The sequence below is a fragment of the Camelus ferus genome, chromosome 4 (assembly GCF_009834535.1).
Source record: "Camelus ferus isolate YT-003-E chromosome 4, BCGSAC_Cfer_1.0, whole genome shotgun sequence".
NCBI classification, from domain to species: Eukaryota; Metazoa; Chordata; class Mammalia; order Artiodactyla; family Camelidae; genus Camelus; species Camelus ferus.
In genome coordinates, this window is record NC_045699.1 from 58,962,951 (window position 1) to 58,984,425 (window position 21,475).

Sequence of the window (21,475 nt, forward strand, 5' to 3'; positions counted from 1 at the left end):
GGGAAAAGGGAGGCTGGCAAAATAAAGAAATTATGCATTCATAGCACTGAACAAATAGACATCACAGGAATAACTAAAGGAGCACTGAGAAGCAAAAATATACACATACATACATCTACATATGTATGTAGATTTACAAATCTCTCCCTTCCTCCCCCACGCCCCTCTCTCCATCCCTCTCTCTCCCTATGTGTGTATATGTATATGTATATAATATATAATACATATGTGCATATACATATATATAATTCAGTTTAATGGTTCTGAACCAGCAGCTATAGCTATGTGCAAAGTTCTGTATTAGGATTTGGGGAAACACAAATATGAATGCAGTAGACTCTGTCCCACACGGAAAAGGGAGACAAGCAGATATGTAATTAAGTGTGATAGTTGGCTTTGGGGACATGCTCAGAGAAACTCAGAGGACATTTTATGAGAGCCCAGAGGAGGGAGCCCTTCAGGCTGATGGGGGAGAGGTGTGGTGACAGAACTGGCCCTTGAAAATCCTTGTCCTAGAAGGGTTCTAATATTGGAGGAAAAACATAAAACGGGACACCGAGAACAATGCAGGATCCTATCTAATCAAGTTCCAGATTCTACCAGACAGACAATGCTGGCCTTGGAATTCTGAGATAAGAAAAACCCTTGTGGAGTAAGAAGTAGGTGGGGATGAGGCTATCCATGAAAGCCGACAAAAGCCCGGAGGGCCGTGGAATTTAGATCCCTGCAAAGGAAGAGAGGGGGCTTATTCAGTGAGCTCCTACAATGTGTCACGCAGCACACCACCCCCAGGACAGCTCCATGACGAGGTCCCTGAGATCAGAGAAATTAAGTGACTTGCTGCAGGCCATAGGAACCCAGGAGGGGGTGACTCTGAAATGTGTATTTTGAACCAGCCTCCCTCCTTCAAGCCCTTCCCAAACTTTAGGACTCCACTTAGATGGTACCCTCCTAACTTCCAGTGGACCCTATACCTACCTCCCTGGCAAAATGCCTTGCTTTTAGTTATTATACCAAATAAAGTGAATAATGAAGAAATTATATCCTAAGAGTGGAGGAACAGAAGTCTTTTTGTTCTAAAAAGTAGTTTTTAGAATGAAAATCCCCAGAAACAAGGAGGGGTGGGAGTGGGGACTGACCAAAGCTGGGATGATTCAATGGGAATTACTGCCATATTCCAATAATAAGGGGCTCCATTACACTTCAGGTGTGGAAATGATCTTAGGAATTTTCGAATCCGGACCTTTCATTTTACATAGGAGCAAACTGAGGTCAAGGAATTCACAGGAGTCAGAATTAGAACTTGAGTCTTTAAGCTCTCAGGTAAATGCTCTTTGACTATAAACGATGAAAGGAGAAGGGTCAAATTCATGAGAGCTCAAGGGATGTAGTAAAAGAGGGTTAGCAGCATATGCTATGTTATTTGTCATGTATAAATAAGAATGTCATGCATAGGCCAATGATTAGGGTGGGTCACCAACCAAGGCTTACAGTTCATCCCGTTCTATTCACTTGATTTAGAAACGAACAGACACTTACATATGTAGGTAACATACATGCAGGAAAGTTAAGTGTGGCTTCCAGGACCGGTAGGATAGAATAACAGATGTATGTTCAGGGGAAAGACCAGTAAAAGATTTTGCCAACTCTTCCCAAGGCATTTAGGGGCTGAGGTCAAGAAGCTCAAGGGGGTAGGAGACTTGGATCTCTCTGTCCCTTCCTTTCACTCCTGTCACAGGACAGAAATGGCCTCCCAGAATTTTTGTCTTTAAGAATCTGATGAGCACTTGGTCCTTGACAATAACAGTGGAATAGATGGTACTTGTGTAGCATTTTTACAGTGTCCAAAATACTAAACCCTAAAATGTATTTTAATCCCCAGAACACGTTTGTGAAATCCATAACCCATTTTTAAAGGTAAGGAACTGCAGGGTAGCAGAGTGACTCACTCAGAGCATAGCACTAATAGGATAACTCCCACGTTTTGACTTTTGTTGGGAGAACTGACAAAGTCTCAAACAGCTAGGAATATCCAAAACTACTGTATACAGTGACTTAGAAGCCCTTGGAAGGAACAGTTTCCAAATGCCTAGATGCCACAATTGAAGTGAATTTGTAGTCAGGTTCCAAACCTCTATTGAGGAAAGAGAGGGATTTTGCAGGATATAATATATGTAGTTCAACCTAGTTTTTTTGTTTATTTGTTTTTGTTATTGTTGTTGTTTTAATTGAATACCAGCCTCATGACTTTTAATAGGTGAGTGACCTGGGGTCACAGAAAGTGAAAGATTTACTCAGGTAAGTTCCTTATCCATGGCATTGTGCACCAGAGATCTTTCAGCCAGTCTCTGGAAACACATTTGGGATATAATGCCATTTTCATTTTATAACTGAAGAAACTGATTCCACACGTTCTTAGCATAAGACTATATGTCGAGTTCTTCCCGAACCCAGAAGATCTGAATCTGGGATCTCCCATTTTCAGAATGGTGCCATAATCCCTGCACACCGCATTCCGGCTTTTATAGGGGATGTCTGAGTCATTTGCTCATTCTACAAATCCGTGTGCTTTCACCAACACATATTCTCTGCTGGTGTTCACTCTACCTGAAGCTGCAGGAGTGACCCCGGCTCTCAGGAAGGACCTGGAGCAGCCCTGAGGACAGGGGCACAGGGGGAGGAAAGTCGAGTTACTTTCACCTCAGGCTTCCAGCATGCAGATCTTACACAGCATATTTGTATCATTACATTATTTCAACAGGCTGGTAACTAATAATTTGTAATCTACCACTGCTAACTCATTTTAACTTATTAAACACATGGAGGGGAAAAAAAAGAACCATTTTGCCATAAGGGGGAGCTTTTGAGTTCTATAAAGAGGGGGAAAAAAGAACAAAAATATTACATATATGTCCCAGTTCAAAACAGATCTACAAAGCAGCACATGGTCAGAGCCTTACCTGTGACTTGAACAATGTCAGAGGACCTGAATTTCTTAGGTTGAAAAAAAGAAGGCAAATTAATATTTTTTTCTCATTTTTAAAATATAAAACTAATTTCTAACAACCAACAGAATATTTTAAAGAGTATTCAGGAATATTCAGGACCTAGTTGTGCTGAGTCTACAGCTTTGAGAAGGCAAATGCCTTAGAAAATGCCTTTCCTGGTTGCTTCTGATGATTCCGTGAGGACTTTGGAGACAACATTCAGACTAGCTGAAGCCAGCAGCAGCGGGGGGCTCAGGGAAGAGGGGGACGGACATCATTGCATAACTTTAAGGGAATTCTGAGAGGGAAAAGGAGAGGGGAGGCAAGAGAGAAGGGAAAGGAGGAGGGAAAGAGAGAGAGGGAGAGAGGAGAGAGTGAGGGTGAGAAAGAGGAGAGTGAAAGGGGGAGACGGAGAGAGACAGCACTACAAAAAAATCTAAGAATCAAGTTTCAAGACTCTTTATGTGCTATAGAGAAGGATGAGGTTTACCAGCAAAGTGCAAAGGGGATCCTGAGAGAAGAGATAGATTTTTCTCCCGCCAGGAGGAAAAAAAAAAAAAAAGGTGGGGGGGAGTGAAGGAGGGAAAAAAGCAAGCAAAACAAAACAAAAACAGGAATGTGTGTTTTGAGTAGGAATGAGGAGAGCTGGGAGGACCATAAGGGGGTGTGTACAGAATTTCATTAAATTGTTACTTTAAGATTGTCTTCTTAAAAAAAAAAAAAAAAAGGAGGGGGTGGAGAAGAGGGAGCGAAGGAGGCAAACGCGAAAGTGGAGGAAGGCTGGGTAGCTCGGCCTCTCCAAACTGATTGATTAGTCATGATCCCCGCAGTTTTAACTGGGACTCATTCAATTGGGAAGGTGGAGCGCTCGGGAGCAGATTAGCATACGCTTGTTTACTCATCTTCTGAGGGATTTTTCCCCCCCTCTTTCCTTTCATTTTGTGAAGAAGGAGGGAGGGGAGGGGGACGGGGGGGGGAGAAGGGGGCTGTGGCTTGTGTTATAAAGGACGCAAAAAATAAATAAATTAGAGCATCTTTGAGGGGGAGGGAATTCAGCGGATCAGTGTCTTAGAGGAGCTTTTTTTTTTTTTAAGAGCGAGAAATCATATAAAATAAAATGAAATAAAACAAGGAGGAAGGCAACCAGCTGTTAGAGGGGGGAAATAAGGCAGATAAAGGAGCGAAGAGAGAAATTAATTGCCAACCAGGAGGAGTTGGACTGTATTTTTCAAAGGTGGGGGGAGTGGAGCACACACCTTGAGGAGGAAAGCGAGAAAGAAAAGAAAAAAGCAAGTGGAAGGGGGGGCTCGCCCAAGAAGGGTGAAGAAGCGAAGAAAGTCGAGGCGCCGAGGCTCCCAAAGCTGGCAGCTCCGGGCGGCGGTGCAGGGGCAAAGGGGGGGCGGGGGGGACCGTCGGACATGCGGCTCTGGAGTTGGGTGCTGCGCCTGGGGCTGCTGAGCGCCGCGCTGGGCTGCGGGCTGGCCGAGCGCCCCCGCCGGGCCCGGAGAGACCCGCGGGCCGTCCGCCCCCCGCGCCCCGCCGCCAGCCCGGCCACCTGCGCCACCCGGGCGGCCCGCGGCCGCCGCGCCTCGCCGCCGCCGCCGCCGCCGCCGCCGCCGGGCGGTGCCTGGGAAGCCGTGCGCGTCCCCCGGCGGCGGCAGCAGCGGGAGGCGAGGGGCGCCGCGGAGGAGCCGAGCCCGCCGAGCCGGGCGCTCTATTTCAGCGGGCGAGGCGAGCAGCTGCGCCTGCGGGCCGACCTCGAGCTGCCCCGGGACGCGTTCACGCTGCAAGTGTGGCTGCGAGCGGAGGGGGGACAGAAGTCTCCGGCGGTGATCACAGGTAGGCGAGGGCGCCCCGGCGGGCGCTGCACCGGCCCCGCGGCCCCAGAGGCGCGCGGGTGCCTGGGTGCGGGTGGCGGGCTGGTCGCGGGCCGGCGGGTGTGTCTGCGGGAGTCGCTCCGCCGGCCGCGCGGCGACTCCGGGAAAGCTGCGAGCCTCACTTTTCCTCATCTGCCAAATGGGCGCGCTCCGAAGGCGTCTCTGCCTAGCCCCGCGGGACGAGCGCAGGGAGCGCTCCTTGCCGCCCCGAGACCCGCAGTCGATGAGGGCTGGCCCCGGGGGAGACTGGTTCACGTAAACCGTGTTGAGGATGGTCGGACCTACTGGCTCCGTTTGGGATGGAGGGGAGGATGACCCAGTTGGGATGCATGTGAAAAGAGGCTAGGGAACGGTTGATTTCTTTGACTTTTTAATGGAGGTGACCCCCGTTACTTGGCCCCGTTGCCCTGAAAGCCTACAAGGACAAGGTTATTATGATCACTAGGACTTAGAAGTCCTCGAAGTGCCCCGAAGTTGCTCTCTGCTTGCTGCCTGCCTCTGGGATTCACCCCCTTCCCCCAGCCACACACAGACACGCGCTCGCGCACACACACACACACACACACACACACACACACGCACTGCCATCCCATGTTCTCTCTTTCAAAGCCCATTGCCTGCCACTTGGGGCTGGGGCGAGACCTTCCTCACGCACACCCCACCAGTCTTCCCCCGACTTGGCTTGGAAACGGGGCGCTTTTCTCATTTGGGACTTTTATGAGCCCATAATGAATTTGAGTTCTCCCTCCTCATCACCCCCCGCCCCTCGTTGGTCCACAGCAAAGCCCATAGTGAAACCGGACACTGCGAGGGTTGCAAACCTTAGAAATGCTCCAACATCCATTTTTCCCCCTCTCAATGAATCTGTGGCAATGCCTTTAATAAAACTGGGGGGCGAGGGGGGCGGCGCTGGAAGAGAGAAGGAAAGTTTTGCCTCTTCTCGCTGGGAGATTCCCTTTCCTGCACAAACAAGCTTGCCATGTCCTAAGACGTTCTTAAAGTGAGAGTAGGGGTTCCCCCTTCCCTGCAGCCAGGAAACGTGTGGAGGCGTTTTTCGATCCCACCCCCTTACACACACTTTCTTAGAAGGGAAAGCTCTGAGCTCTTCCGGCAGTCCGCTTTTTCTATCTTGGCGTGGACTTTCTCAGACGTTGCGCTGACTCTGTCCTATTTACATCAAGTCCATTTCGGGGACCCAAACTCTACTGCTATACCAAGAATATGCCCCCACAGCTCCTGCTCTCCCGCTACCAAACCGAGAGCTAGAAAGTGACTTTCCCCCACACCTGACGTCATCACATGCTATTTTCTGTCTCTCTTTTTTTTTCCACTCTCAGGAAGGAGAGGGAAACTGAGCTCATTCACTTTTAGCCCCCAAGCCCTAGTCAGCCAGAGGGGGGTATAATATAGTGTAGAGAAGAGACGTTGTTCATAATAATAATGATGGTGGTGATAATTCAGGGCTGTGGTATGTTTACGTCTCTTTCGGAACAGAGGGAAAACACAGAGCCTGCTGCTTGAAGGTGATTTTTATTTAAATGAGTAGATCTGATTTTTCCTAGTCTTTACCTGTCATACCAGTGATTTGGAAGCCTTCCCCTCCAGAGAGAAAAAACCAGGGTTATATAGGTATCATCAGTGAAAAGGTAGTAAGTGCATTAAAAAAATTATATATATATATATATATATATATATATATATATATATATATATATATATATATATATATATATATATATATATATATATATACACAGCACCTGGGATTCCACAGGAGCCTGCTTTATAAATGTCTGTAATTCAGACAAGGAGCCTCTCTTCACACACGCTCTCTCGAGCACTTATTCACTCTCTCACACAAAGATTGTGCAGTAAAATACTTTAATTGGATGGGGGACGTTAGGTTATTATTGCTTGTATAAAATGCCTGGTCCATTTTATGTGTGGAAATAACATTCCTCTCAAAACGAGAAAGAAAAAAAAAAAGTCACTGCTGCCGTGTAGCACCAGAAAGCTAGGAGCTTTTCTCCCGAGGATTCTGGTGGATTTTTTTTTCCCTCCCCTAGTTGAGTCTGAGCCAGATTTGGCGGTGTGTAAACACCTGGCCTTGAGCCAGAAAAGACTCATTCTGTGTATCCTCCACACGGTACAGACTGTTGGACTAAAAAGAACCTGCTTCTCCTTGAATTAAAAAGCAAACAAACAGAGGTTCTTTGCAGAAGCACTTTTTCAGCTCCTTCCTTCGTGTAAGTTCAGTCTGGGAGAGGCAGGACCGAGGTGGGCAGTTGGGATGCTGGTGCCAAGCCGCGTCCTCCCCCCCGTGACCTCGGTTGCCCAGTTTGCTGCCTGACCTCTGCTGACTCTCTCTGGCTGGGCGTTGCCACTTTCGTAGGAATCCCTGGTCACCTATCTTGAGAGAAGCAGGCATCTCTCAGCAGGGACCGTGCTGCTATTTCAGGCAGAGGGTTGCTGCTTGCTGTCAGGCCAGGCTGCCTTACATCACTCTTTGCTGCAGGATTCAATTGGGTTTCGTAAAGGTCTAATTTTATGGTGCTGTTAACCGGGTCTGTCGTCTGGCAGAGGCAGGCCTTGCCGCTCCTGGTAGGCGGGCTGTGCTCCCAGATCCGCCCGGGATGCTATTTCTGCCCCGGTTCAAACTTCACTGACACCAGTTCAGACAGGCGCTGGAAGAGGCAGAGGGAAGGAGTGAAGGAGCAGTTTGCTTCTGAAGCTCAGACATCATGCCTTTTATTTTTTCCAAAAGGGAAGGAGAAAAAAAATATATATGTATATTAATAAATAAAAACAGAAAGGCTTATGCAGGCACAAACAAAGCTAAAGTTAGAAAGTGCCTATGTGCAGGAGTCTCTGGAGGACCCACCAAGAATGGATGGTCCATTCTTGGTTGAAAAATTCTTTAAGGCTACTGTGAAAAGGGTCCTCAGAGGTTACCCAGGACAGTTCTCTCTTTGGCTGAACAGGGAGACAGAGACACAGAGGGGAGGGGTATGTGCTGGATGACACAGCTCCCCAGCGGCAGGAACTACCATTTGATCCTGGGCATCCCTATTTCCAGGACTTCCTCCCAAAGCTGCTGATAAACACCACCACCTCACAGACCCACCACCCAGGCACAGCCTTCAGCCTTCCTGCACGGCTCAGTGTGGGCTCCCTTTCAAGTCTGGGGAGCGGGGCGGGGGGGGGGGGGAGTTCTGACACATTCCTTTGCTTTTGTACCATACCAGGCAGGATCCAGACCCCTGCCCCTCATCCCCAACTGCCCCCCACCGTACCCCTCCAGTCTGACAGAAAGAGAAAGAAGAGGAAGAGAAAGAAAACAATAGACTCAATTTGCTCCATCGAGCAGAGGCCGTGAGCAGCAGTTAATCTTGTTAAAGTTTCTCCTGACCTGTTAGATAAGTGAAATGTGGACCCCACAAGTGCTGGCCTCCGCCCACCCCCACTCCTTAGTGATCCAGAGTCCCAGCTCGGAAGGGGAAAGGGACTTACCTGAATCTCATCCAGCACCTCCATTTGCTGTACTTTTTCCCTTTTGTTCTAAATGTTGAACTGCTTTTTGAGTTTAGTGGAGACTTATAAGGGGCTTTTTATTTCCTCCCTTCCGCAGCCCCCACGTCCTGCATCCCACCCAACGCCAAGAAAAGAGTGCCCCTCTTTTCCCAACTTAAGAACTGTTGTAACAGGGAAGGCAAGGTTTCAGGAAGTTCATGTAGTAACACGGTTCTCCCCACAGCATTCATCATCACACATGAGGTCCAGGGTATTGCAATGGTTAGAAGCCGGTTTTAGTAGCCAGGTTACCTAAGTGTGACTCTATCCCTGCCCCTAACTGGCTGTGTGACCTTAGGAAAGTCAATGGATTCCTCTGGGCTTTAGCTTCCTCATCTGCAAAGTGAGCATATCATGAGTACCTGACGCATTACAGGAGCTCACACGTGGAAAGTACTTAGAACTGGACTTAGTGTATGTAAGTGCCCAGTAACATTTGGACTTATTATTGGACATGACTTCCCAAAGATTGCAGTCTTGGCTTTATGGACTGAGGACACTGAAAGGCAGGAAGGAAACCAGCTCTTCCTGGGTGCTTCCAAGGTTCCAGGCACTGTGCTAGGTGCTTGCCTTGTGCCTGCAAGTTTCACGCTCACAACCACCCTGGGGAGTGGACATCATTGCCTCTATTTAACAGATGAGGAAATGAAGTCTCAGAGAGTTGAAACGACTTAGTCCAAAGTCCCACACGCCTTCTGGTAGGTAGAGCCCAGATGGGAACTTGAGTCCTGAGTGCCTATTTCTTCTGCAGCAATCTGTTTGGAGAGAGGAGGAATGACTCCTTTCCCTTCTTTAGTCCTGCTGCAGAATGTTTCCACTCCTTTCTGCATCTCTGTGTGCTGACCATATACCTGCCGATTAAAGGGGATAAAACATGAGTCTAAATCTCATGGGGACCCCTGCCTTTGACCTAGCAGATCTGTTTCTCTTTTCACATCAGATTATCGGACAGACTGGGCTCGGGATTTCTGTTGCCAATAACTTGCTGTGTGATTTGAGTCTAGTCACTTTATCTCTCAATCCCTCGGTTTCTTCGTCTGGAAAATGGGCATAATGCTATCACAAGAGTGCAGTGGAACAGAGAGGCAGAAAGTGCCTGGCACGGTGCCAGCTCATATTAGGGACTCAGTGATAACTAGATCTAGCAAGTAACAACCTTCTCGTTTCCAGTTTGCCAGCTTAGCCTTCAGAAAGCGGGGTCTGTGCATTGTTAGGGCCTCCCTTCCGGGTTGCTGTGAGGGCTATCTAGAGTAGACAGTGCATCTTGGAAAACAGTTGGACCCCTTCAGATCCCTTCCTTGCATTTTGAATCCCTCTTCTTTGACCTACTTGGATGATCCCTTGGTGGTAAGAGCCAGAGGAGGTCCAGAACCACTGGACCAGTGAATAGGAAAACCAGCTAGCATCCAGGGGGAGAATGCATCCTCGGGAACAGAAGCCAGACAGTGGTCACAGACAGTGGCCTAGGGCACAGCTCAACTTCACATGCCTCGTGCTCCTTCCCCTGATGTCCTCCACCTTTCATGTTCCCCTAATCAGCCCTTCATGTGGACAGATGAGGTGATGGACGCTGTATCGCCCTGGCCCCTCTGCACAGAGGAAGGCAAACTTGAGACTCAGAGGTGTGAGGCTGAGTAACGTGGTCAGCCAGGCATGGACTGGGTCAAGCAGCTCGTGGTACAACAGGGAAACTGAGAACCAGGGTCACACAGAGGCTGAGAATTAGACTGTGTTCACAAACTGCCCCTCTCAAGGTGGCCTGGGAGATCGTTTGGTCCAGTAGCTCCCATCCCTGGTAGCACTGAGAATCCTCAGCATTTAAAACATCCCGGTGCCCAGGCTACATCCCAGGGATTCTGATGATGTGGGTCTGCCTTTGGCCTGAGCACTGGTGTTTTTCAGAGCCTTCTCGGGTAATGTGGAAGGGCCACGAGTGGGGAGAGTCACTGATCCAGTCTGATGTCTCTCAGCTCTGTAGGTGGAGAAACTGAGGCCCAAGGGGGAAGTAGCTTTCCCTGCTTACCCAGCAGGTTAGGGGCTGAGCTTTTAGAGAAGTTGAGCCTTCCCAATTCTGAGTTGCCAAACACCAGAAAGGACCCTTCTTCAGTTCCCAGTTCCCCTGCTGACCCCAAACCCCTAGGTGCCCAGAGCAGGTCCCCTGTGTGAAACCACACCTTCTCCCTCTGGTGTCTCCTTTAAAGTGCCAGCACTGCCAGTAGAGGGCTAACACATGGAGTTCCATGCACCTGATTTCAGATGGACCTCTCACTGTGCTTGGGAGGGGAGTGTGTTTCTCTCTGAGCCGGAGTAAGGGGTGTAAAGGAGGGAGGGAAGCCCATCTCTGAGGCATTCCCTGCTTTGCCCGGGGCTAGTCCTCCTGGAAGGCAAGTGTTCCCATTATGTCAGTCCCCCTCACCTTGCCACTCTGAAACCAGCACTGGTGGCAAGGTGTCTCAGACGAGGAAGAGAGAAGATGCCAGCCTCTGTAGGTAGAAGGAACCCCTACACGGGCAACTCGTGCCTCCTCTCCCCATGGCCAAGGGCTTAGGACTGCAGCAGGTGCCTGCTTCTCCCCCTCACCTTCTGCCCCTTCTCTGGAATTTAACGTCCTTCCCCTTGGTGTCCCTATCTTTCTTCCTGCGGCACTGAGGACTCTGCTTCCTTGCTTGATGCGCTTACTGGAAATGCTCGGCAGAACTGACTTGTGGGTCTTGGCCCCTTGGCTCCTTTGGAGACCTGGAACTGGGACCCAGCAGCTCTAGGCGCCTGGGCTCTGCTTTTGTCTCAGCCTCCTCTGAGCTGTGTGACCTGGGCCCTGCCTCTGGGGAGAGAGTTTCAGGTGTGGTTACAAGCAACATCCCCATGTCACCGGTTGTCACAGGAACCAGGTGAGACAATGGCAGGAGAAGCTGTTGGCTGAGGTCAGATCCCAGTCCACAGGTCAACAGTAGTAGGAGGATCTAGAAAGTGAGAAATGTGAGTGATTTGTGCAACCAAGGAAGGTCATTCCTGGAAAGGCACCTTTATTATCATTATTCACACTGCAAATGATAAACAGTGATCGAGTTAGCGAACGTTTCGACATGTGTGATGTCACTGGAGTCCTTTGACGTTGGGACTTAACAGGTCTGCCTTACTCGCTGTGTGACCTTGACAATGTAACTGCTCCTCTCTGTGCCTCTGTGTTCTCAGGGCGCACAACGGGACTGGGGTGAAACAGGGCCTTTCAAACCATATCCCCCAGTCTTTTGCCCTGGGGAGTGCCCTGAGGACAGGCTAAAGGGGAGGACTCTGCCTCCCCCCACTTTCCCTTCACCTCATTCGGCTTATAATGGCACAATTTGAATGGACATGGGCTGACGTTAAGGGATTATTGTTAATTTTGTTAGGCGTGATAATGATACTGTTATTATTTTTTTAAGGTTTATTCTTGTATTTTTTTAACAGAGGTATCGGGGATTGAACCCAGGACCTCATACATGCTAAGCACGTGCTCCGCCACTGTTACTATGTACTTTTAAAGATTTGAGTCTATTAGAAATATGTACTGAAGTATTTATGGGTAAAATGACGTTATGTCTGTTTTATTTGTTTAAAGTGCTTTAAAAAAAAAAAAAAGAGGATGTCGTGGGGGAGAGTGGTAGATGAAAGAAGACTGGCAGACTGATGATTGTTGAAACCAGGTGACAGAAATGACGGGCTTCAATACCGTTTTGTCTGTCCCTCTGTGTGTGATTGAAGAATTCCATCATAAAGAGGTTAAAAGAGTTTGAGAGCCGCAGGAGGAGTTGAAGTCTCAGATCCCTGCATGTTCTGTGAGCTGACAGGTTTCCAAATGCACTGGCAGCAACTTGGAGCGGGTTAGGGACTCTCCCAAGGTCACACAGAGTAATTGAAGGTCAGCGTGCAGTCTAGGCTTCAGACACTAGGAGGAGCTCCCCCTGCCCGTCTCTCTGCACACCTGCAAACTCAGGTGACTGACCATCCTGGGAGAGCTTGAAGGGAAGGAAAGAAAGGGAGTCTTAGGAGGGGCAAATGGAGCCTTGCAGGGCAGTAAGAAGCCTCTGAGTGAGGACATTCCTTGCTGTATGGAGCCGTCCCACACCCTGTGAAGCGTTTGGCACCCTTGGTTTTGTGCATTAGAATCCCCTGGAATCTCCCCATCAGCATGACAGTCCAGAACATACTGTGACAGCTCACACGCACGGGCACACACACATGCACACACATACACACACTCACATTTCCACATACCCCTGTTACTCATTTTTCTGGCTCCTTATTTCTCTGCATCTCTCATTGCCCTGCAAGCCTTCTAGAACCTTCTAGGGCCTGGGGCAGGGGATTGGGGAAAGAGCTGCAGTTGACTAATCTCAGACAGAGCTGACTGAAACTCACTCTTGGGAAACAGGGAAAGGAGCATGTGTTTACTGAGGGAGCATTTTGTAGTGCAGTGGGTAGATCATAGGACTGGAGAGTCAGGTGCCTGAGTTTCATTTCCTGATTTTCCCACCTGCCAGTTGTGTGACCCTGGGCAAGTTACTTAATGTCTCCAAGCTTCACTTTTCCCATCTGTAAAATGCGGCTAATACTGGCTCCTACTTCATAGGATTGTTTTGAAGATTAACTGGGCCTCCATGTGGAACATGCTTAGTAATGAAATCTAGACCATGGGTAAGCACCCAGTAAACGTTAACTCATATTGGTTTTATGTGTATCCAGCCCTTGCTATGCATTATTTCTAATTCTCTCAATAACTATGAATTAGACATGTTAATCTCCTTTGGCAGAGCCAGGGATTGCCTTTCCCTCTGTCACCACTCAGGAAAGGCTTGTTACTATCATCATAACGTGAAGCAAAAACTTAAATGAGAGACAAATAGGATAAACACTTTGTTTTGTATTACAAAAGCAATGTGTGCTCATGGCAGAGAATCTAAGAAACACAGGTTGAACACAAGGGACAAAGTAATTTTTTGCTCATCCCTGCCCAGGTGTTCTACAAGTCTTTGTTGAGTTTCTGCTACATGCCAGGTTCAGTTTTAGGCCCTTAGAACGGAGCGAGGATCAGAAGAAGATATCTCGGCCCTCAGGGAGTTTATATTCTGGGGTGAGGGTGAGGAGGAGGAGGAGTCGGAGTATAAATGAGTTAGCAGATAAATCATGTCATGCCAGGTGAGTGTTTATGAAGAAAAATCGGGTAGAAAAGGGAGTCTAGGGAATGCTATGTAGGGGTGGGGTCATAGGAGGAGTAGGATTTAAACAGGTTGGTCCAGGGAGGCAGTCTTCAGAAGTGACGTCGGCGCTGAGACCTCAGAGCAGACCTGCGGTGTGCTCGGGAAGGGGCCGGGGGATATGGGGTCCAGGCCAGTCCAGTCCTCAGCTCGCTGTGTGACCTCGGGCCACTCCTGTTCCTTCTTGGGGCCGATTTTCCTCATCTGAACAATGAGTGTAAGGAGTTGTTTATCGATCTTTGCCCTGGAGACCCTTCTAGCAGAGACCTCCTGGGGTTCTACAGTCCCCGTTGGGACTGTCCTAAGACAAACTGTCATGCTGGCAGGAGTTCTAGTTTTCCTCCGTCTTGAGGGCAGGTCTGTCCACTAAGTGGTGCTTGTGCCTGTCCCCCTCAGGGGCCACATACCTTCTGCTGCCTCTCCGCCAGCAACACTCTCTCTTGAAAGAGGCCCTAGTGTCCCTCCTTGCTGAGGTGTCACTGACTGACAACAACATAGAATGTCACTCCTCCATAGATATGTATGCTTTAGTGTCTCCCCAAAAAGCTTTCTGTCAAAAAGCACAGTACCAATGGGTAGAATTTCAGGCAAAGACTGACTGAAGACATTGTTTACGGAATATTGGTACTTCCCAAGAACTGGAACCCATCTCAGTAATGTTGCTAATAACAGCTGCCATGAATATTTTTTAAAAGTCCTCCCTGAGTGACCTTCCTGGTGATTACATCTTGGCCACTGGTTAGAGTCCTCAAATTTTCTAATTTCTTACTGTACAAAAGCCATTCCAGGCAAGTTCTTGGACACTGGAATAGGCCACTGGCCTTTCACTCTTGCTTATCAATTTAATCACATCACTTCATGAATGAAAGTACTGAAACTCTGGAGTTTCTGGCCATCTGTTAGCCTCACTTCCTTCTGGGAATCCTCAGCACTGTCATCCCCAGATTTTTCTTCAAAAAAAAAAAATTGTTTTCCAGTGTTATTTGCCACAAACCCAGGGTTCACAGAACCTGGAAGAGTAGGAGAGGTGACCATGCTTCAATTTTAGAGAACCTGGGAAGGACCCAGGTTCCTGTCCATTTGGAAGAAACAGAGACAGAAACTCTAGGAGGCTGGGGGGGGGGTCACAGCTGGGGATCTACGTATGTGGGTAAGGGGAGCCTGTGACTACTTGCAGACCCCTGCTCTCACCAGTAGCCTTTGAGAAACTGGTGGTCTGACTTGTACCTGTCACCTTGGTAGTCGAGAAGCTCTTCCTGTATCTGTCCCATATCCATCTCTTCTTAATTCTTGTTGCTCTATAAACATGAAATGTGGCTCAGCAGTATGTGACCGAATGTGTTTGTAAAGAGGAGGTTATTTCCCCCAGCGTGATTGGAGATCTTTCAGCCACAAAGGCTGGTGAGAGTCCAGAGAAAGATATGATAACAGGACAATCAGGAACAAGGTGGCCTTGTCCTAAGAGAGTACACAGAAAACCTAAGAAATGAATAAACACTGCACTTAGTTTTGTGAAGGAACACTCATGTAAGTCCAAAGAACCCAAGATGTGTTAGAGTCAGAAGGATTTATCTAAACCATTCATTTCAAAGGTGAGAAACTGAGGGGTGGTGACGGAAGTGATTTATCCAAACCAGCGAGCACAGTGTTTAAGATGCTCTGCCTTATGAGTCTTAGGGTAGGGCTAAGTCTACTTACTTCCTGACTTTGCATCTTTTCCCGTAGAATAAGTGCCATCTCTCTGCTGATGGGCATCGTTTATCTCCAGACTCTGCTGGACTCTAGACTCCTAGATCCAGTTGTCCACTGGAAATGTCAGCATGTGCTTCAGACTTAACATGGCCAAAGCTGAATCATCTTTCTTCCAAAATTCCTTGTATCTTCATCCAGGTGTCACCTACTTTAGATGTGTTACCCACCATATTTATTCATTGATTCTTGTTTATTCCATCTTCTTAACATTCCTGTAGCCAGTCTTCCCTCTTCTTAGCTTAGGCCTTCTTTACCTCTTGCTTTGACTATTTCCTTAGTCTTGTTAATGCCCACTTCTCTGAACCTCAGTCCCTGCATACCATTCAACCTATCCTTCAATATCCCACAGTCACATCTTCCTAAAAGGCAAATCTGACTTTACTGCCTCTAGCTAGAGGCCCTTCCGTTGTGCTGGAGTTATTTACAGTTCCCCCAGGTGCCTTAGGCTTTTTTTCACATCATTGTGTTGATGTCCCTCCTGGATCCTCGCGCACCATTTCATAGAACACTTAAACCTCTATAGATTTCTGCTCAGTGTTCCCCTCTTCTGGGAAGCCCTTTCTGACTCTTCCCCAAGTATAACTGGTTTCCCACCTCCCTTATCCCCTCTCTACTAGACCCTCTGCACACTTACATCAAAACACCTGGAATTCTTCATCACATTTAATTCTGTGCATATTCCGGGTCCTCTCAACTTCTCTGCTGCCTAGACAAGTGTCTGGCTTATAAAGGCACTAGGTATGCATGTATTTGTATTTTTGTGTGATGGTCTGTATGTATTTTTGTGCCATGAATGCATGACCGGATAAGAGAACCAGCTAAATCATTTCTAATGATTCTGGGAGAAAGAGCTCAGGAACCTCAGGCATGTTGCATTACGTAACCAAAGCACATGACCTGGCCCGTGCGTCACACTCAGAAACATTACACAGTGGTTAATTCCATTTCCCCTTGAGCAAAGAAGTCAGAGGGGAACAGATATCTGGCTTTCCAAAACAGGAGGGGGAGGGCAGTGTATTTGAACGCCTTCTCAACTCACATTTCAGCCTTTCTAATCCAAGCCACGTTTTAGCCTTGGTCTTTCCCTCTCAGCCCCTCGCCTGTTTGCAAAGCATTCGTTGTGCATGTGCACTGCCGCACATAATCCCAAGCTTTGCTATCCTCTCAGCTTTCCCCCCTCTCCCCCTCCGCAGGTTCTTTCTGGGCCTCGAGTGTCCTGGCAGTCATTTCTGTTGCCTGGGTTTTCATCCATTTCCCTCCCTTCTGATCGGGGGGCCTTCCCGTCTGCTTCCCTTGATCTTGTGAGACCTTGTGGTGACCTCGGAATCTGGAATCCTCTATCTGCCATTTATATACCCTTGGGGGAGAACACACATTCTCAGCAGTAATAACAGTCATGAAGGCAGCTAGCTTATAATGAGCACTTACTATGTGCTGGCACTGTGCTGACTGCTACACTCTGGACCCTCGGAATTAGGTTTAGAAAGTGACATGACTCACTGAAGGCCCCACAGCTTAAGGATGGTAGGACTGGGGTTCAGATTGAGGCCAGTTTAATTTTAACCCAGTCCACAGGGCCTAGCGCATTGCTTGGAATACAATGACTGTTCAGTAAATGTTCCACAGGAGGATGAGTGTATGAGTGAACGATGAATAAATTAATGGATGGATGGATAATGGTGCCCCCAGTGGCTAATGCAGACATTTAGAGATTGTAGAACAAAAAGGGAAGGGATGGAGGGAGAGAGAGGGGGACAGAAAATTGGAAGGAACATTATCAGACTTCAAAGGGATTGGCTAAGAAATCTCTTGGTTGTGCAAAATATATTTTATTTGCTGGTAACTTTTGAACAAAAAGACCATTTACATTCACCAGGGCACGTCCCCCTTTTAAGTAGTCTACCAGGAGATAATACACTGTCAAAGGTGCTCTCTGCCAAAACCGTGTCTGGATTCCTCTTTTGGGAATCAGAGCCTGGGGCATGTTCCCCCAAATATGCTCAACAGAGATACACTGTCGCCCTCTGAGGAGGGGCCTTGTGCATTCTGAAACATTTTGGGGCCTATGTCGGTGACCATGCTGCATGGACTGCTGAGCTCTGAGCAGAAGAATGCCTGGGGTAATGAGGCTGTGCTCTCATTGGAGTCAATTAAGCCTCTGAAGAGCCGACTGTAAGCTCTCTGGGTGACTCCTTCGCAGAACAGCTCCACTGGGCTGATTAGATCTGATCTGCTAGAAACAAACACAATATCTTGTTCATCCCTTCCACAAGACGTTAGAATCTGCTGTATAAAATCTGCTCAGCTCATAGATAGAGAAACTGAAATCCAGGCAAATTAACTTGTTAAATTAAGCTAAGTTGAGGGGGGGGGGTGCAGCTCAAGTGGTAGAGCACATGCTTAGCATGCACGAGGTCCTGGGTTCAATCCCCAGTGCCTCCTCCAAAAATAAACAAACCCAATTACCTCCCCTCCCACCAAAATGAATTATTTAAATAATACAATAATAAATAAATAAAATATTTTAAAAATAAATAAATTAATTAAGCTAAGTTGAGTAAAATTAAGCAGCAAATTGGTAGCAAAACTGAAACTGGAATTCAGGTCTCTTGACTCCCAAATCAGTGCTTTTTCCACCGGACCGCTTGGTTTTCCTTTACAGTGTGGGATGATAGTTACATCTCTGGGTTCACGTCAGTGAGCTTATTAGAAAATGTCATACAGCTGTTTATTAACTTTTCTTACGTGTTTCCTACATGCCAAACCTCTGTCCTAGGCATTCTGTGAAGGTCAGTAGGAAATGGCAGTTTATGGGAAGAGGTAAATCTTCTTTTCTTCCTTAATTCCATCCTTCCTTCCACCCTTTCTTTCTTCCTTTCTTCCATCCATCTATCCATCCATCTATCCACCCATCTATCTATCCATCCATACATACATCTATTTGATAGTTATTGAGCAATCTTTCTGTCTTTGTGTGTTACACACTGAGCTAGGAGATGGGGATTAAACAGAAGAACAGGGCACAGTTCCATCCCTTGAGGAACTCCCAGTCCTAGTGGCGGAAGCAGACTGGTAAACAGATACATGACATCATGGTAACTGCTATAACCAAGCAATTAATAGAGTCCTGGAAAAGCACAGAGGCAGAAACACCGTGTTGTTGCGCACCCGTGTTCATTACAGGGGCCAGAAAGTGCTCTGAGATTTCAGAGGCATAAGAGGTCCTTCCACCTGGAAGAGTTGGGGAATTGCTCACGAAGTAGGCAGCATGCTTATGTATGTGGAGTGTGTGCCTTGCCTTGCATATGGATATTCCGTGTATGTCATTTTAAATGTAGAGCCATAAATCAAGCTAGAACAATGGACACTTTTTGACTCATATAGCAGCTGAGGACATAGACCTTGAGTAGCTTTTAAGAGTATGACACTGGGAAATGATTGGACAATTCAGTCCGTCACCATCTGAATCAAATCCAACAGCCCTTCTTGTATTTATCACTCTTCTCATTGCCTTCATCCTTACCTGTCTCTTTCCAAGCTCCAAGCTTGTATCCAAGCTCCTTAGGAACAAAGACCAGTTCTGTCATATTCCTACATGTAGCACAGTGCCAGCCATGCCAGTGGTGCTCAGTAAACTTTGTGAAATGGACTGGAAATGACTCCAAATAGGGGAGAGAACAAGTGACTGAAAGTGAGTGTGTGACAGAAAGTTGCTTTGAGAAACGATGCGGGCCTTGGGAAGGGCCAAGCAGTGAAGGCAAACATATTATGAGTGGCATTAGCCATTAGGTGTGGCTCTGGTCGCTCTGAGCTGACCTGTTACCTGTATATGTTCTTGCCACCTTTCCCACTGACTTAGCCTACCTTCCTTCAGCTCAGCCAGGGTACCATTCTGTTGGTCTTAAGTCGTTTCCCCCATGGTTTTCTCTCCGCTTCTCCAACCCCATCTCTGGAGACTGCTGCTGAAGAACCAGGTGTAATTGTGTGGGATGTGCCCACACTGTTCCTGCAACCCTCACCTGTGCCTTAGAGACCTCCCAGAGGATATGAGAGCAGAGTGATGGCAAGAATCACATTCGCCATGCTCAGTGCACCTTCCCGGGGCCTGGCACATTGCCGGAGCTCAGCAGATATTTGGGTGAAATTTTGGATGAGTAAATGCTGTAAATTTACAGTGCATCCAGTCCAGTCTTCTTAGTTCACAGATGGAGAATCTGATGTCCAGAGGAGGCACAGAAATGATCCCAAGTTCTTTTCCAAACTAGGAACAAAGAAGGACCAGAGCCCAGTTCTCCTGACCGTTCCTTCTATCCCACCATATTGTCCTAGGATGTGGGCCCAGCTCTCTTGGACTTGGTCACAAAGATTTCAGATCATTTTGAATCCTGTAGTTAGACAGGACTCAAACTATCCTTGTACAGCTGGGGAGTCTAAAGTACAAAGAGGGGGCGAGATTAGTCCAGGGTCCCACAGTGAGGTAGTGACAACATCAAGGCTTCCCCTCAGAAACCTCTGTGTGTCTCCATAGAGTCTACAAATATGTCACATATGCCTGGTAGTTTTAGAGACACAGCACTGAGCAAGACAGAGCAGGTCCCTGCCCGCATGGACTTCTTATTCTTGCAAGGAGAGAAAGGTAATACACAGGAAAAAAAAATTGTAAGGGTTTATATATTTATAGTGGCGTGTGATGAAAATGGGTGCTGTAGAGAATGACCAGTGTAGAGGGACACTGCTTTAGGTGGTCAAGCTGAAGCTTGAATGACAGATGGAGAAGAACGAGCCATATGAAGAGACTATGGAGAGAGTTCCTGCAAGTGAGAGCGGCGAGACAGAGACAGAGAACAGCTGGTGCGTAGACCACGAGGCAGAGCAAGTTCAGAATGTCGAAGGAGCAGACATTCAAGCCACTGGGAGATGTGTGTTCCAGCCCAGGTCCATGGAGCCTGGGTTTTAATCTAGATGAACTAGGAAGTTACCAGAGTTTCAAATAAAGAAGTTACAGGATCTAGTGTATGTTTTCCAAAGATCACTCTGACATCTCTGTGGAAAATGAATGGTATGAGACCAAGAGTAGAATCTCGGTTATTACCACTGTCATGGTACGAGTTTATTTTTTTTTAATTTTATTTATTTTGGGGAGGAAGGTAATTAGGTTTACTTACTTATTTATTTTTAGAGGAGATACTGGGGATGGATGAACTCGTGCATGCTGAGCATGCTCTCTACCACTTGAGCTACACCTTCCCCCTTAATCGATTGCTGTCATTGTTTTAGTTATGACAGTATTTTGGTTAATATCATTACCGTTTATTTCCTTACTAATACCATTACCAACTGAAACATCTGAACGGCACTAATATTTTAGATCAATAGAGGAGAGGGGGATTTCTTGCACTTTGGTCCAGGAGAACCTGAAGAGATTTGTGAACCCCAGGATATTTTCTGTAAAAATTTGAGGCTGTGCACATTTTTCTGGAGGAAGGGTTGAAAGTTTTCATCACTTTCTAAAAAGAGTCTATGGCCCCCAAATGGTGACTTAAATGCCTAAAAGAAAGGGGCATATGAGGTCATTTCCTGAAGCCTGGTCCCAGCTCTAAAATCTGAACACTGGGAGATCTGTGAAAATGAGAATGTTGATGTTGAGTTGTCATATCAGACTGAGGAATTGCACTTTCCTTCATCTGTACCCTTGTTGGAGTAAATAGAATTGGGGACTTTTTTCCCTCTGAAGAGAAGTTAGTTTATTCCTTAGAAATATAATCTACAACTCTGTTTATTCAAACTCTGGTCTCTGAGTTTCTCTGAGTTTTAAACTAGGCAAGTTCACTTCAAATGTGGCCGGAGGTGGTCCTGACCATAATTATTCACTGTGGACTTTACCCATGAATCTGTGAATCCAAATATCCATCTACTCCTCTGTCCATCCAGTCATCGTCCAACCATCCACTCACCTACCTCCTTCCCTCTCTGCTTCCTTCCTTTTCTCTTCGTCCCTCCCTTCTTCCTTCTTTCCTTTCTCCCTTCCTCCCTCCATCCACACTTCCATCTCTCC

The 21,475-nt window shown here is 47.3% G+C and overlaps 1 protein-coding gene across 1 annotated transcript in view; it reads left to right on the forward strand.

Moving 5' to 3' along the window:
* Positions 1 to 3,950: 3,950 nt before the first annotated feature.
* The window catches only part of PAPPA (pappalysin 1), a 230,519-nt gene continuing 212,994 nt past the window's right edge, over positions 3,951 to 21,475 (forward strand). Inside the window, exon 1 of the mRNA XM_032478289.1 lies at positions 3,951 to 4,826. Within this exon, the coding sequence (XP_032334180.1) occupies positions 4,406 to 4,826 (421 nt within the window). The 5' untranslated portion in view covers positions 3,951 to 4,405. The remainder of the gene's footprint in view (positions 4,827 to 21,475) is intronic.